This window comes from Hippopotamus amphibius, chromosome 4 (assembly GCF_030028045.1).
Source record: "Hippopotamus amphibius kiboko isolate mHipAmp2 chromosome 4, mHipAmp2.hap2, whole genome shotgun sequence".
In the NCBI taxonomy this organism is placed as follows: Eukaryota; Metazoa; Chordata; class Mammalia; order Artiodactyla; family Hippopotamidae; genus Hippopotamus; species Hippopotamus amphibius.
The window spans coordinates 176,069,176-176,082,446 of record NC_080189.1 but is presented as its reverse complement, the minus strand read 5'-3'; the positions used below and the strand labels follow the sequence as shown (position 1 = coordinate 176,082,446).

At 51.0% G+C, this 13,271-nt stretch overlaps 1 protein-coding gene across 1 annotated transcript in view; it reads right to left on the bottom strand.

Moving 5' to 3' along the window:
- Positions 1-13,271, bottom strand: part of RIN3 (Ras and Rab interactor 3) — a 125,269-nt gene that overhangs the window by 8,829 nt on the left and 103,169 nt on the right. The window contains exon 7 of the mRNA XM_057733235.1: positions 11,395-11,703. Coding sequence (XP_057589218.1) covers positions 11,395-11,703 — 309 coding nt within the window. The remainder of the gene's footprint in view (positions 1-11,394; positions 11,704-13,271) is intronic.

Below are 13,271 nucleotides of genomic sequence, written 5' to 3'. Positions count from 1 at the left end.
CCCAGAAGCAGCTGTCTAATGCTGACGTCTTCTGGGAAGACTCCCATCCCTGTAACCACACATCTCTCTCTCCACCTGCAAAAGTGAAGCCCTCTCTTGACCAGAGGCTACAAGGCTTGAAGTTCCACCTCCAACCTTTGTTCTTTTGGGTTAAACAGTGCCCTTTCCCTAGGGTTTCTTCTAAAACATAAATACCTCTGAAGGGAATAACTTATCACTACTGCTTTTGTGGGAGATGTTGCCGGGGCTCAGAGCCTCAACAGTAATCGATGCCTTGGGGAAGGAGGGGGGTGGAGATGGGCCTGAAAGATGCCCTGATGGCCTTTCACAGTTTTTGAGAGAATAAAATGAGAAAAAGAATACGAAAGTGATTCGGTACCCGTATAGCGCAATGGAAAAGTGAGTTATTATTGACATCTCTGTTCTGCTTTCTCCAGTGGCCTCAGTTTTTCCACCTGTAAAATGAATCAGCTGATGGGGTCGGTAACACACAGCACTGAAAAGCAGAGTCAGATCCGGATCACGAGTCCCAGGGCACTCCTTTACCAGCTGTGTGACCTTGTGCCAATTGCTCAACCTCTCTGAGACTGCATTTCTAGGCAAATGTGAACTGAAACAGATAGCATGACATCCTACAGGGTTTTGGTGAGAATTCTAGGAAACGATTTACAGCAGAGTGCTCCTACGCTGCCCCCATGGAATATGCCCACTAAGGAAGAACATTGTTCCTCTTATTCGAGCTCTGTGTTCTGAGGCTCTCTGATCATTTCTTTCGAGGTTCCTGCGCCTCTGTGCACAGAATTAGTCAGTTTTGGAGAAAGTCTTCCATAAACGTTTATGAGCCTGAGACACAACTAAAGAGTTCCTGGGGAAAGATTATTTTGTGCCTGGAGTTGTTTTCCACGTTGATAATTTAATTATTAGAATTCCGGCACACAGAAGATTCTCTTCCTGTTTGATTTATGAATTAGGGAACACGGCGTGTCTGGCAGCACGGACGTGAAACAGTCCTGTGCCTTGCGGAACTCACCTGTAACTCATGCACTGGTTAAGAGCTGACTGAATTTTAACTCTGCCTCCAAGAGCGTCATTTTTTTCTTGATATTGTATTAATAACTCACAAAACAAATACAATCAAGCAAGTTCATTTGCTTTTGAGCAGTAGTTCTCCACCAGGGTGATTTTGACCTCCAGGGGCCACTTGGCAATGTTTGGCTTTTGCTCCTGGCATAGAGGCCAGGGATGCTGCTAAACGTCCTACAGCGCACAGGACAGCCCTCCATAAAGATGAATTACTCAGTCCCCAAAAGTCTATAGTGCCAAGGTGAGAAAACCTGCTTGCAGGCACAGTGATGTTCAGCCAGAAGGATGGTCCAGCCCCGGCCCAAGGTCTGAGGACTCAGAGAGATGGGGAAGGAAGCCCTCTGGACTGCAGCTCTGTGTGCAGTGGGGACGGAAAGTGTTTTGCCCTTTTCCTCTTCTCCCCAAGCGCCTCTTGAGAATCTCAGCTGACACTCAGGAAGGGCTTTGGGGCCCATCTCCTTGGTTCCCATGACGTCATGTTCAGCCACCCCACTGCAGGGGACTCCCTCGACCCCATGTCTGTACCTCTAACCACCCGTGAGCAGTTTCTCTCCATCTCCCTGGTACACAGAGCACCACATGGCAGAAGTGGTGCTGGCAGAATGAATGAATGAATGCTGAGCTCCCAGCAAGACCTCAGAGCCCATGACTGGCACTGACTCCTGACTCAGATGGGCCTCTACACAGAATCCCGGAGTCCATCCCCTATTAGCATAAACTCAGAAGACAAATTCCAACTCAGAATGACATTCTGCCACCATCACACTCCACTGTGAACATCCCATTGCGCTGAATCTCGGCTGACCTCCACGGGCACTTTCACTCCTCTGTGCCTTTGCACACACAGTTCCCTCCGCCTGGGCCGCCCTCCCTACCTTTCCCTTACTAACTTCTCCTTGTCCTCCTACATCCTCAAGCACAGTTGGATGCTCTAGTGCCCATACCCTTGACTATTTCAGAGCCTGCCCTTTTCCTTGCACTGTGAGCTCCCTGAAGGCAGGGATGGAGGCTGTGTGAGCTTGGATATGTCACTTAACCTCTCTGAGCCTCTGCCCCATCACTGCCTTCCTAGTCTCCAGCACAAGGCTTGGGATGCAGGACACCGACAGTGGGCTGAACTGTTCCCACCAGGTACCGCTGTGTCCTGCCCATGGCTGGGGCCATGGTCAAGGATGCTAGGATCCATTATGGGCCTTAGACAGTGGTGTGCTGGGAATGCTCAACAACTGGCTCTCTGAAGGACAAAAAAAGCTCTGATTTGCAGCATTTGCCAATTTCCATGGCATAAATATTTCCGCTATGGCCCACTTCAAGCTACCAACATGAACATGGAGTGGGGAAGAGATGCAGATGGCTAGCTCCCATGAGACAGTTCGTACCGTCACCGACTTAGCGTATCAGTGGCCTTGGATTCATCGAATCCAACCTCACTGTGAGGAAACTGAGGCTCAGGGATGGAAGAAATTTGCTCCAAGCCCCACAGCTGATCAGTAGAATCTGGGTCTCACTTCCCTGATGTGGTGAGAAATGCCCACACAGGCTCCCTGAGCTGACAGCTATTTGTGGAGAAACACAAGCGTTAGGCATCACTTAAATGTACTGGCTCCCAGCCGATGTCCCGGCGATAGTTAGGGCTGCATTCTTCTTCCCGGAAGCCTGGAGCCCAAGGCTTAGGGCTCGGGGCTCAGCCCTGCACACAGTGGGGCCTCAAGCAGCAGCACTGGGAGGCTGGGGCACAGCTGCAAAATAATTCACCTGTGCTCGGAACGTCTATCTTGCGTGGATCAGACACCACGACCTTCAGGCTGGGCCTCAGAAAGGCCTGCTGGGCTGCAGCCTGCATATCCTGCTGATTCCTGCTTTCTTTTTTTTGCCAGTCACATCTGTTTTCCATCTATAGATGTTAGGGGAGCCGATTACATTTTAAAGAGCTGGCCGGGGGGCTTTATGCGTGTCTCGTCAGCTGGAGAAGAAGAGCTCTGATAAAAATGAGCTGAAGTGTGCACACCTGGGTCACACAAACCGTGAGGCCCCTGGATGAGGAGGCCCCCGACTCGGCCACTTAACCAGCTGTGTGATCTGGGGCCACTCCCTCTGAGCCTCATTTTTCTTATCTGCAAACCAGAGATAATAACAAAACTTAGCCTGTTACTCAGAGCCCTTGTGAACACGGAACAAACAGCTGGGTTAAAAATAAAGTTTTGTCTTCTAGGAAGCATTATCTAAAAGAGGGGTTGGCTAAGTTTTTCTGTAAAGGGCGGGATAGTAAGTATTTTTAGTTCCATGGGCCACATGGTCTCTGTCCCAACTATTCAACTCAGCCATTGTACAAAAGCAGCCAGAGACACTGAATGAATGAATGGGGCTGTTTCAACAATTTATTTACAAAATCAGGTGGCGGGCCAGAGTTGGCCTGCAACCCCGATCTAGAGGAAAGGGTCTATCATCTTATCATAAGCGCCCCTCTGAATGTGCTGACTGTGTTCTTACTGAAAGTGGGGGGCTGGTGCAAAAATCCTGGGGCAGCACACGCTCATGACTGGGCCCTGCTTTGGCCCTAACCCTGTACCACCACTCCCACTTGAAGCCACTTCCTTCCTCCAGGAAGTTTTAACCCAAGACCCCCACCCCCTACCAACTAGGTTCAGTGCCCTTGTAACGGGTTTCCCTGGCCTTGTCATTGCAGAATGGAAAAATAAATACACGTTAACTCAGAGAGGCCTCCCCGGACCTCCCAACCCAGGACAGCAAACCCCTTCACACTCCCCAGGCCCCTCAGCCTGTTTTATTCATCCTAATGGCCTGTTTCAGCCTCTGATGATATAATTTGTATTTCTGTTTCCTTTTTATTACCTGTCTCTCCCCACTAGAATGAAAGCTTCATGAGGGCAGGGAGGCCATATCGTGTTTATATCCAATGCCTCAACAGTAGTAGGTGTTTAATAAGTACACTTGCTAAATGAATGCATAAACATTTATCTCACTGCTCGGTTGTGTGCACCTGCTCTGTTCTTCCACTTGAACTGTGACCATCCTAAAAAGAGGGGCTGGGTCTTCCTGTTAGCATCCACATTGTCAATAAACGTTTGTTGAACTGTTGAATGAATGAATTTACTTGATAAAAACACAGGATGGCAGGAAGTAGAAAGCATCTAGCACAGGAGGTTTTAAATTGACTTCTGCAGTGGAAGCCTTTTGTTAAGGGGTATTTTCTATAGAACTTGGCTTCTCTGGTTCATCAGAGTCAGACAGCAAGGCCGGTCTGCTGTTTCTCCTCCTCTCCCTTTCCCCCTGTAAGATGTCCTCAGTCCCTTGAGAGTTCTCCGGGACCAGTTTGAAAACCACTGGTCTAGTCTGAACTCCCAGATGCACAGATGAAAGAGCTGGAGCCCGAGGGAGGGAGGTTCCCTGTAGTCTGTGGCTGACGTGAGACGAGAAGCCAGCCTCTCTCCCACTGAGCTTTCCAAAGTGACCCTGTTGGGTTGTCTGTGCTTTTTGCAGACGCTGCTTAAGTCTCAGTTCTGCTTTGAGCAACACCGCATCCCTGAAGAAATCACTCCAGCTTCCCTGGGTTCCTCTTCGAAGAGCTCAGCCCACAAGCCAGTCAGCCACATAGGCTGTGGGCGCAGAGACCTGAAGCCAAAAGTCCCAGCCTGGCTGGAAAACGCATGAGGCCACTGTGATTGGGCCTCTCTGAGGTCATCTCTGACCCCAGGGTGCCCCGGAGAGTCAGGAGAACACAGCGGTCCAGCACAGGACCTGGATCCAAGTCCCGGAGCCATCTCTCACCTGCTCAGGGGTGATCCTGAGTGTGCTGCTTTACCTCACCGAGCCTCAGTTTCTTTGGCTCTAAAATGGGAATGACAGGTGTCCGTGCCTTGTGGAGGCGGTTGTGATGTTTCGGTGACAAGACAGGTAGAAAGTGATTAAGCTGGTGCCTGCTGGCCTAACATTTCTTACTGGATGGTGAGAAATGTTAGACATGGTTATTATGCAAGACGGGGTGACACGGCTTCTCATCCTCAGAGCATGACATTTTTAGGGTCCTGAATCCCATTTCTGTTGTGGGTGTAAACACAAGGCTGTGCTTTGCTCCTGGGCCTGGCACATATGTTCTCTGCCTGTCTGTCTGTCTGTCTCTGTCACCTGCATGTCAATGCTCAGGGGGACTTAGAAAGCCTCCCTCAGCCAGGATCCTTGAATGACTATATGAGGCAGATTCCACTCCCCCCTCCCCGACGCGCCTCCATCCAGTTGGACTTACATGCGTGAGAAGAAAATTTATACTGCGTTAGAGATCGCACGGTTTATCTTAACTATCTATTTCCTTAACTATCTATTTCTGTTTCAAAGAGACCAGATAGAAATCCATCACAATACTAATCATCTTTTTCTACAATAAACATTAGTGACTTCTGTTGTTAGAAATCAGTTTTGATTTTTTAACATAGATTTTTAAAAACCAACAGTGTGACCTCCCTCTCTGTCCTGTCTATCCTTGGTCAATGTCACAGGCCTGTCAATCCCTGCATCTGGGGTCTCCCAACCTCCGCCTCCGCCCCTGCCTGAACCAGCTACAAAGACTATTGAAGAAAGAGAAAAAAGCAGCCTGCTGGCCTTCACCGCACTCTCGGGTGTTGCCTGCTCTTTATCTACGTTAGAAGACCATTCTTTGTATTCTTTTAGAAAGAGTCCCACGTTTGTATGCACCGTATTCCTGTCTCTTCTCCCCCTCTCATCTTATGAAGGAGCTCTTGAGCTTGAAGCTATTTCTTCCCAGCTGCAGGGCCAGCCCTGAATGTCTGGTTTTAGACACTGAAGAGGTGCGAAAATAGTTTGTCAAAGTAACGGGAGAGATGATTCTCGAAGTTCTAACTGCTCTCACCAAATCTCATGCAGCCCATGAGGAACCCAGCCTGGTCCTGGCTGCAGGATGGAGGGCCAGGTCTATCCAAAGCCATCTGTCTCCGTGAACTCCCCACTCTGCCTGATACAGGCCCTTAAACCTGCTACAGTGGAAGAGGCACTTGATCAGGATTCAGGAACTTTGGGATCTGTTCCCAGCCTGGCTGCTTGGTACAGTAGTGGAAACACAGGCTCTGGGGTGAGGGAATCCTAGCTTTGAATCCTGGCCCATCCGCATCATGGGCATGACTGGCAACTACCTCTCTGGAAAAAGGTGGCCTGGGCCATCACCTCAGGCCTTGTGTCTCCAAGCTCCGTCCATCCCCCCCCCCCCACCCGCCGTCCCAGCCAGTCTCGCCAGCAGCCATGCCGTGCAGATAGATCCCAGTTACTACTGCCAGCACTGTGCAGTGGGAGAGACAGGCAGGTGGAGCTCCTTCCCTGGGCAGGCATGAGGGGCTGGGGCAGGGCGGGTAGGGGAGCAGGTGGGGGTTGGGGAAGGGCTGTCTTCTGCGCAGAGTGAGTCAGCGGTGAAGGCCGGCCACACCCAAGCTGGAGTTGTGCCCGCCACGGGGGCCACCGACGCCTCCCAGGGCTTCCATGTGGGGCTGTGGGGCTGCGGACCACACACTGGGTAGCAAGGTGCTGGCAGCACCGGGAGGGTGGGGGGCCGGGGAGGAGGGTGGAGGAGGTATGAGCAGAAGGCCGGGGGTAGAGGGCCTGGTGCTAAGATCACTGAATGTCAAAGTCAGAAGAGAATTTAAATCAGTCAGATTGGGAGATTGGGATCGCCATATATACACTACTACTAAGAAAAAAAAATCAAATTGTACACTTTAAAAAATAAAAAAATAAAAAAATAAATGTTAAAAAAAAAAAGAGTCAGTCAGGAACTGGCTGAAAATGCCTGACCTCGGTCTAATCGTGAGAAAAACATCTGACGAACACAAAATGAGGAACCTTCATGACAGAGTAAAGATGGGGCGGGGCAGGGGCGGGAAGCCTGTATTCCTTTAAAATGTCAATACCATAAAAGACAAAGAAACATTACATCTGTAACATTACAGACTAAAGGAGACATCAAGATGCCATACCTGACCCTGGACTAGATCCTGAACTGGAGGAGGAAATGGTAATAAGAGCCTTGTTAGATCAGTGACCACCTGGAATACAGATGGTGGGGTGGAGGAAAACATCACACGGATGTAAATTTGCGAAGCGGACAACTTTACTGTGGTTACGTGAGGGAATATCCCTATCCTTGGAAGTATTGAGGGGTAAAGGGCCAAGATGTATGTAACTTACCCTCATAGGATTCAGGAAAAAATTACATATGCACAGAGAGCATATAAATGATAAAGCAAATGACAAAAGATATTAACAGTCCACAAAGGGTATGTGGTTGTTCCTATTTTAACACATTTTTGACTGGAGACGTATTACGGCCATAGGCGTTAGTTTCTGCAAAAATCCCTGGTCAATAATGTGTTAAAGTACTATTCCTATTCTTGAAGTTTCTGAAGTCTGAAATTATTTCCAAATGAAAGGGTTTCTTTTTTTTTAAGCCAACAAATTTAGCAGCAGAACTGGTTATTTCCAAACAAAATCCCATGTGGAGCCCTGTGTGTAAAACAGGGATAAGCAGGGTTATCCGGGGTCAACCCCACCTGTGTCCCTTTGGTGGCCCCTGGGGTGCCTGCTGGAACCCAGCTTGGAAACCACAGAGTGGGTTTAGCTTCCACATTTTTGGGAACATGATGAGAAGGCATTCATTCCTGCATCCTCACATCCATTGGACACTTACGCACGTATTTGGTTGCATCTGATCCTCAAAACAGCCCCAAGAGAGGTGTTCCCAGCCCCATTTTTAAATGAGAAAATGGAGGCTCTGGAAGATTAGTACCTCCTTGGGGCCTATGCCGTCCAGGTGTTTGCTATGTGCTCCCCTACACCCCACACAGCAACCTGAGAGGCAGGTCTTATCATCCCCATTTCATATACAAGCAGAGGCCCCATGAGGTTCAAGTTCAAGGCTGCAGCACTGAAGCTGGGGCTCAAACCCAGGTCCTTGAATGAACCCCCAAATCCTGCTCTTCTTGGCAGAACTGCTTCCTCCCAGGTGAAGAGGCTAAGGCGCTGAGTGGGGCAGCCCAGGCCTGCTCAGGGCACAGGTGAGATCGGGAGCCACTGGGGTCACAGGCCAGTGAGGGGAACATGCTGTCTGTCTCTTGACAAGAGACCCATCTGTTCCTGGTGGATCTGTTCCCAGTGGATTTGTTCCTGGTGGGGAATCTTCCCATGGAGCTTTGACCCCGCCCTGAACTTCTGGGCTCAGAGTCTCCCTGCCTGGAGCTGGCTTCACAATCAGCAGAGAGCTTCCCGGCTCCCTGCACCTATTCCCACCCCGCACCCCCCACCCCCCACCAGCCAAGGACAAGGAAACTATGAGCATCCTTGTTCTGTTCAGTCTTTCAGAGGCAGAGCTCTGGCAATGTGTCTCTCTTTTCCCTCACATTTAGCCATTCCCTCCCCCATTGCCTGCTCACTGGTAAGTTTTTAGTACATAAATTCACTGTCAGCAAAACTCATAGTGTTTGAAGCCACTGCCAAGACGCTGGATGTTTAAAAGAACTGCAGGAAGCTCAAGGCTTCTGAGTAAATGGGGACTTGCTGGGGATGCAACTGCCCTTCTCAGGCTCAAAGCTGCCTCCCTGAGAATGTCTTAGGGTCTCAGAGCCCTCGGCCCTAAGACTTTGCCCTGAGCGCCTGCACGGCAGGGAGAATGATTGCCCAAATGGGAAGTTCAGACAGGGAAGGTAACTGTCCTTGTTACGTGCCAGCCACTGGGCTGGATGCAAACGGCAGACTAATCTAAATCTCACAACAGCCCCGTAAGGTGGGTGTAGCTGTGCCGATTTAACACAGGGGAAACTGAAGCTCAGAGCACCGAAGCAACCTGAACACAGGCACAGAGCTGGGAAGGAAACCTGGATCTCACTCTTCCACATTCCTCCAAGGTCCCAGGCCCGCCTGTCTGTTCTCTCTGAGGCTGCTCCCGGCAAAGGGTATTACAGGGCCTCGTCTCTCCTGGCTTGACTCAGTGCTCCCTCTACACAGCACGCCGGACCCCCGCAGAGCCTGCCGCTCTCCCCTGCTGCTGGTGATCTGGGGCTGCCTCGCTCTGAGAAGGTCTGAGAAGGTTCCTGGCCAGCCCTCCGCCACGCCACAATGGGGACTTCACCTCCTGCTTCACATCGCTGCTGTGGGCTCGTGGACACCTTCCAGGGTTGCACACCACTGGGACCCAGCGCGTCCACCTCTGAGAGCTCTGGGGGGATGGGTAGAGGCTGCTCGCTGACTCCCACCTTATCTCCTTGCGGAATTCTGAGGTGATTCCTCAGCAGTGGAGCTTACACGCTGGCCTGTTCTCTGGGCTCTGGACTGCACAAGACACCCCGTCTCGAGGTCTCACTTCCACTCCATGAAAAAAACCCTCCACTTCAGCATCCCGTCTCCACCACGACAACCCTCTCTCTTCCAATCACATTTCCAATATTATGATAAACGATTAATGTGCAGCTGTAACTCAGCATGGCATCTGCTTACAGGGAACAGGATCCATTCTCACAATTGACTGGTGGACACAAGTCAGTTTAACCCAAAAGAGTGACTCCAACCTGGAACTGTGGCCTGTTCTAGGCCTGTGAGGGAGGTTTTCTAGGGAGAGGGGACCTTGCACCATCCCCCAATCACACACTAACAAATGCTTTCTGTTGGCCTGTGGCCAAACTGGCCTGCCCTTCTCCAATGTAGATGGAGAATCCCTCCCCTATAACAGCCACCATTGGTCGAGCCTGCTGGGCTCAACGTGCTTTGAGGTTGACATTTTACATATGCTGTTTCCAATACTCACAAGTGACCAGGTGTGGCTTCTGAACTGTTAGGGGTCTTAGTTTCACCTCTTTGTAAAACAGCTTCCTCAGATGAGGAAACTGGGTCTTATGGGGTTAAGTAAATCATTCAAGGTCACATAAGTAGTAAGTGACAGATCAGGAATTTGAACCCAAGCCTTTATGGCTACAGAGGTAACAATCCTTCCACTCTCCATTACCATGGGTGTCATGTACAGTTACACAGGTTGCTTACTGCAGAAAGACATCCAGCTGAAGGGGGAATCAGGGGATGAAATCCAGCCAGCATTCTGTTAGGTGTGCACCATGGTACAGTGATGCCTGTCCTTGTCTGCCTGGAGAAGCGCTGTGGTAAACTGATTATAAATGGTCCCAGTGATCCCCTTCCCTGCATCTGCACCCCTTGCTATGTGCCTTTCCAGCTCTTCTCATCAAGAAGGGACGTCTAGTTCCTCGCCCCTTAGATCTGGGCTAGTCCTGTGACTAAATGAGTCAGTGAAATGTGTCAGACTGGCGTTGTGCCAGTTCAAGTCCAGACCGAGAGGCCTTGCAGGCTGCACTTGCCCACTTGGACCCCAACTACCACTGTGGGTACAAGCTTGGGCTAACCTGCTGAAGGATGAGTAACACGTGGCCCAGTCACCCCCATTCTGGACCAGTCAACAGCCAATCAACCACCCAATATATAAGCAAGGCCATCCTAGCCCAGCCAGTCTCCAAACGACCCCCTCTGACCACAGACCCTTGAGTTAGCCCAGCCAAGCTCAGGCACAAAAGACCAGATCCTCATAACTGCCCAACCGACTTCTGTAACTGATGTATGCGGCTGCTATGGGTTGCACCGTGTCCTTCCAAAATTCAACTGTTGAAGTCCTAGCCCTCAATCCCTCAGAAAGTGACCTTATTTGCAGATATAATTAGCTGAGGTCATACTGGCGTAGGGTGGGCCCCTAATCCAATATGACTGACATCCTTATAAAAAGGGGAAATTTGGACACAGACACACACACAGAGCACACGATGCAAAGACTGGAGTGATGAGGCCACAAGCCAAGGAGCTCCCAGGAGCTAGAAGAGAGGCCTGGAACACGTCCTCCCTAGAGCCTTCAGAGGGACTAGAGCCCTGCTAACACCTTGAATCTCAAACTGCCAGCCTCCAGAACTGTGAGATAATAAATGTCTGTCGTTGAACTTTGTTATGGCAGCCCTAGGAAACGATGTAGCACATTTCCCTATTCATACAAAGGCACAGTATGAGTTGACTTCCTTGCCCGCTTCCAGTGTGGCAGCCACTCATGGCCCTCCTCCTGGCCCCCAGGGAACCCACCATGCCTACTCCTGCCCCAACAGGCTTCTGAATCTGGGAAAGTGTCTCTAGTGCCTTCCCAGGGCTCTGGAGTTCTCGAGGGGAAGGGGTGACAGCCTCATACAATACGGCTGCTCCAGGGACCCAGAGAGAGCCCCTAGCCCAGGTCCCTCCTGGCTGCCCACCTACCTGGGTTGCCGAGGGCCATGGAGTCGTAGATGAGCTTACAGGTCTTGAGCAGGATGGAGATCTTCTTCTCGGGTGAGTAGGCCTTATGCATGCTGGTGAACTTCTGCAGGATCTTCTCCATGATGGGCACCTCGGGCACGCTGGTGGTCACACCCAGGTCGGTGGTGGTGGTGGCCAGGATCACCAGCTGGTTTTCCTTGAGCTGCTGCAGCGAGCCATCCTTGCTGTGAATCTCATGTAGGCATGTGTTGATGGCTTCCTTCAGGGGCTTCAGGACACACTTGTACAAGGCAGACTCCACAATGGCTTCTGCAGGTTGGGGAGAGCCGGGGGGTGAGGAAACCAACTGCAGGGATCCTGCCCCCAGGTCTTGTTGCCCACCAGTGTGGCTATCTCCATCCCTGGTCCCCATACTCACTGCCCCAGCAGGTACACCCCACAGTTCTGACAGGGGAGACAGTGTAGTATAATCAACAGAAAGCTGCGATGCCAAGGGCACAGGAGCCATGTGTGGTATCCTAATGCTTCCTGGCACAGGTTAAACTCTCACAGGGCTGCCTCCTAGTACACAACCTCAGAGAGCACTGTTCACATGGGAGTTGTGCAGTATACAACCTGCGTAGCTGTACTTGGAGGGCCTGGGTGCCCAGTAAATGTTTGGGAGAGTTATTCTTGATGTGTCTCTTTCAATGACCAGATCCACTTGAATCTAGTCTCAAGATTACAGTATAGCCAGAACCTGACTTCTCATCACGTCCATGGCTACCACCTTGCCCTGGGCTGTCATCATCTCTTACCTGAGTTACGTTAATAACCTCTTGCCTTGGCTTCTTTTAGTCCATTCTCAACACAGCAACCAGCATAATCTTGTTATGCCATGTTTGATCACGATATTCCTGTGCCCAGAACCCTGTAATGGTTCCCATCTCATGCACAATGGAAGCCAAAGTCTTTCCCACAAGCCCTCACTGTGATCTGTCCCTGTGGCCACTCTCACTCGTTACCTTGTTTGCTCCCTGTGGTCATGATGCTCCAGCTACCTTGGCCTTGCTGTTCTGCCAAGCTGCCAGGCCTGCTCCTGCCTCAGGGCCTTTGCACTTGCTATTCCCTTTGCCTGGAGAAATGCACATGGCTATCCACATGGTTTATATCTTCTTTGTTCAAATGTTATCTTACCCAAAAGACATCCTGATCAGCTAATGGAATGAGAATTAGTTATCTCTGATCTCACAGCAACTGTGCAACATACATGCCATAATGCCCATTAGACAGATGGACCAACTCAGGCTCTGCTGATGCAGGTCACACAGCTAGCTGGGGGCTGAACAAGGATTTGAACCATGTCGACCTGACACCAGGGAAACCACGTCAACTTGACACATGATAGGGAAATATTCTTGGGAAGTCTTTTTGGCTCCACCCAATCCCCAGGGGGAAGGTCTCAGCTAGCAGCCGAGCAGGGGAGGTCCCAAGTCCTGTCCCTGCAGGGAGACACTTGAGTTGGCCTATCACCTTGGAGGTGAGGGAGGGGCCATGTCCCCACGGTTGAGTTGCAGTGGAGGTCCAGGCAATCCTTCCCTGCCATGCACACCTACGGCTGGCCCATGTCTGGGTTGTTTGGGGCTGGGCCTGGCTGTCTTGGTCCACATCCTGCCTCCCCCCTCTTCCTCTTTGCTTCTGCAGCCTCTTCAACAGGAGAACACATGGCTGCCCTTGCCTTCCTCACCCCACTCCTGTCTGTCCTTCCAGGCCCTCAGAGCCTCTGCAACTGGAGGCGTGATGACCTGGACGCAGGGACCTGTGGTCAGCTTCCTCACTGACCCTGGCTCCTGTGCGACCTTGGCCAAGTCCTCTCCCCTTCCAGGGCCCTTATCCTC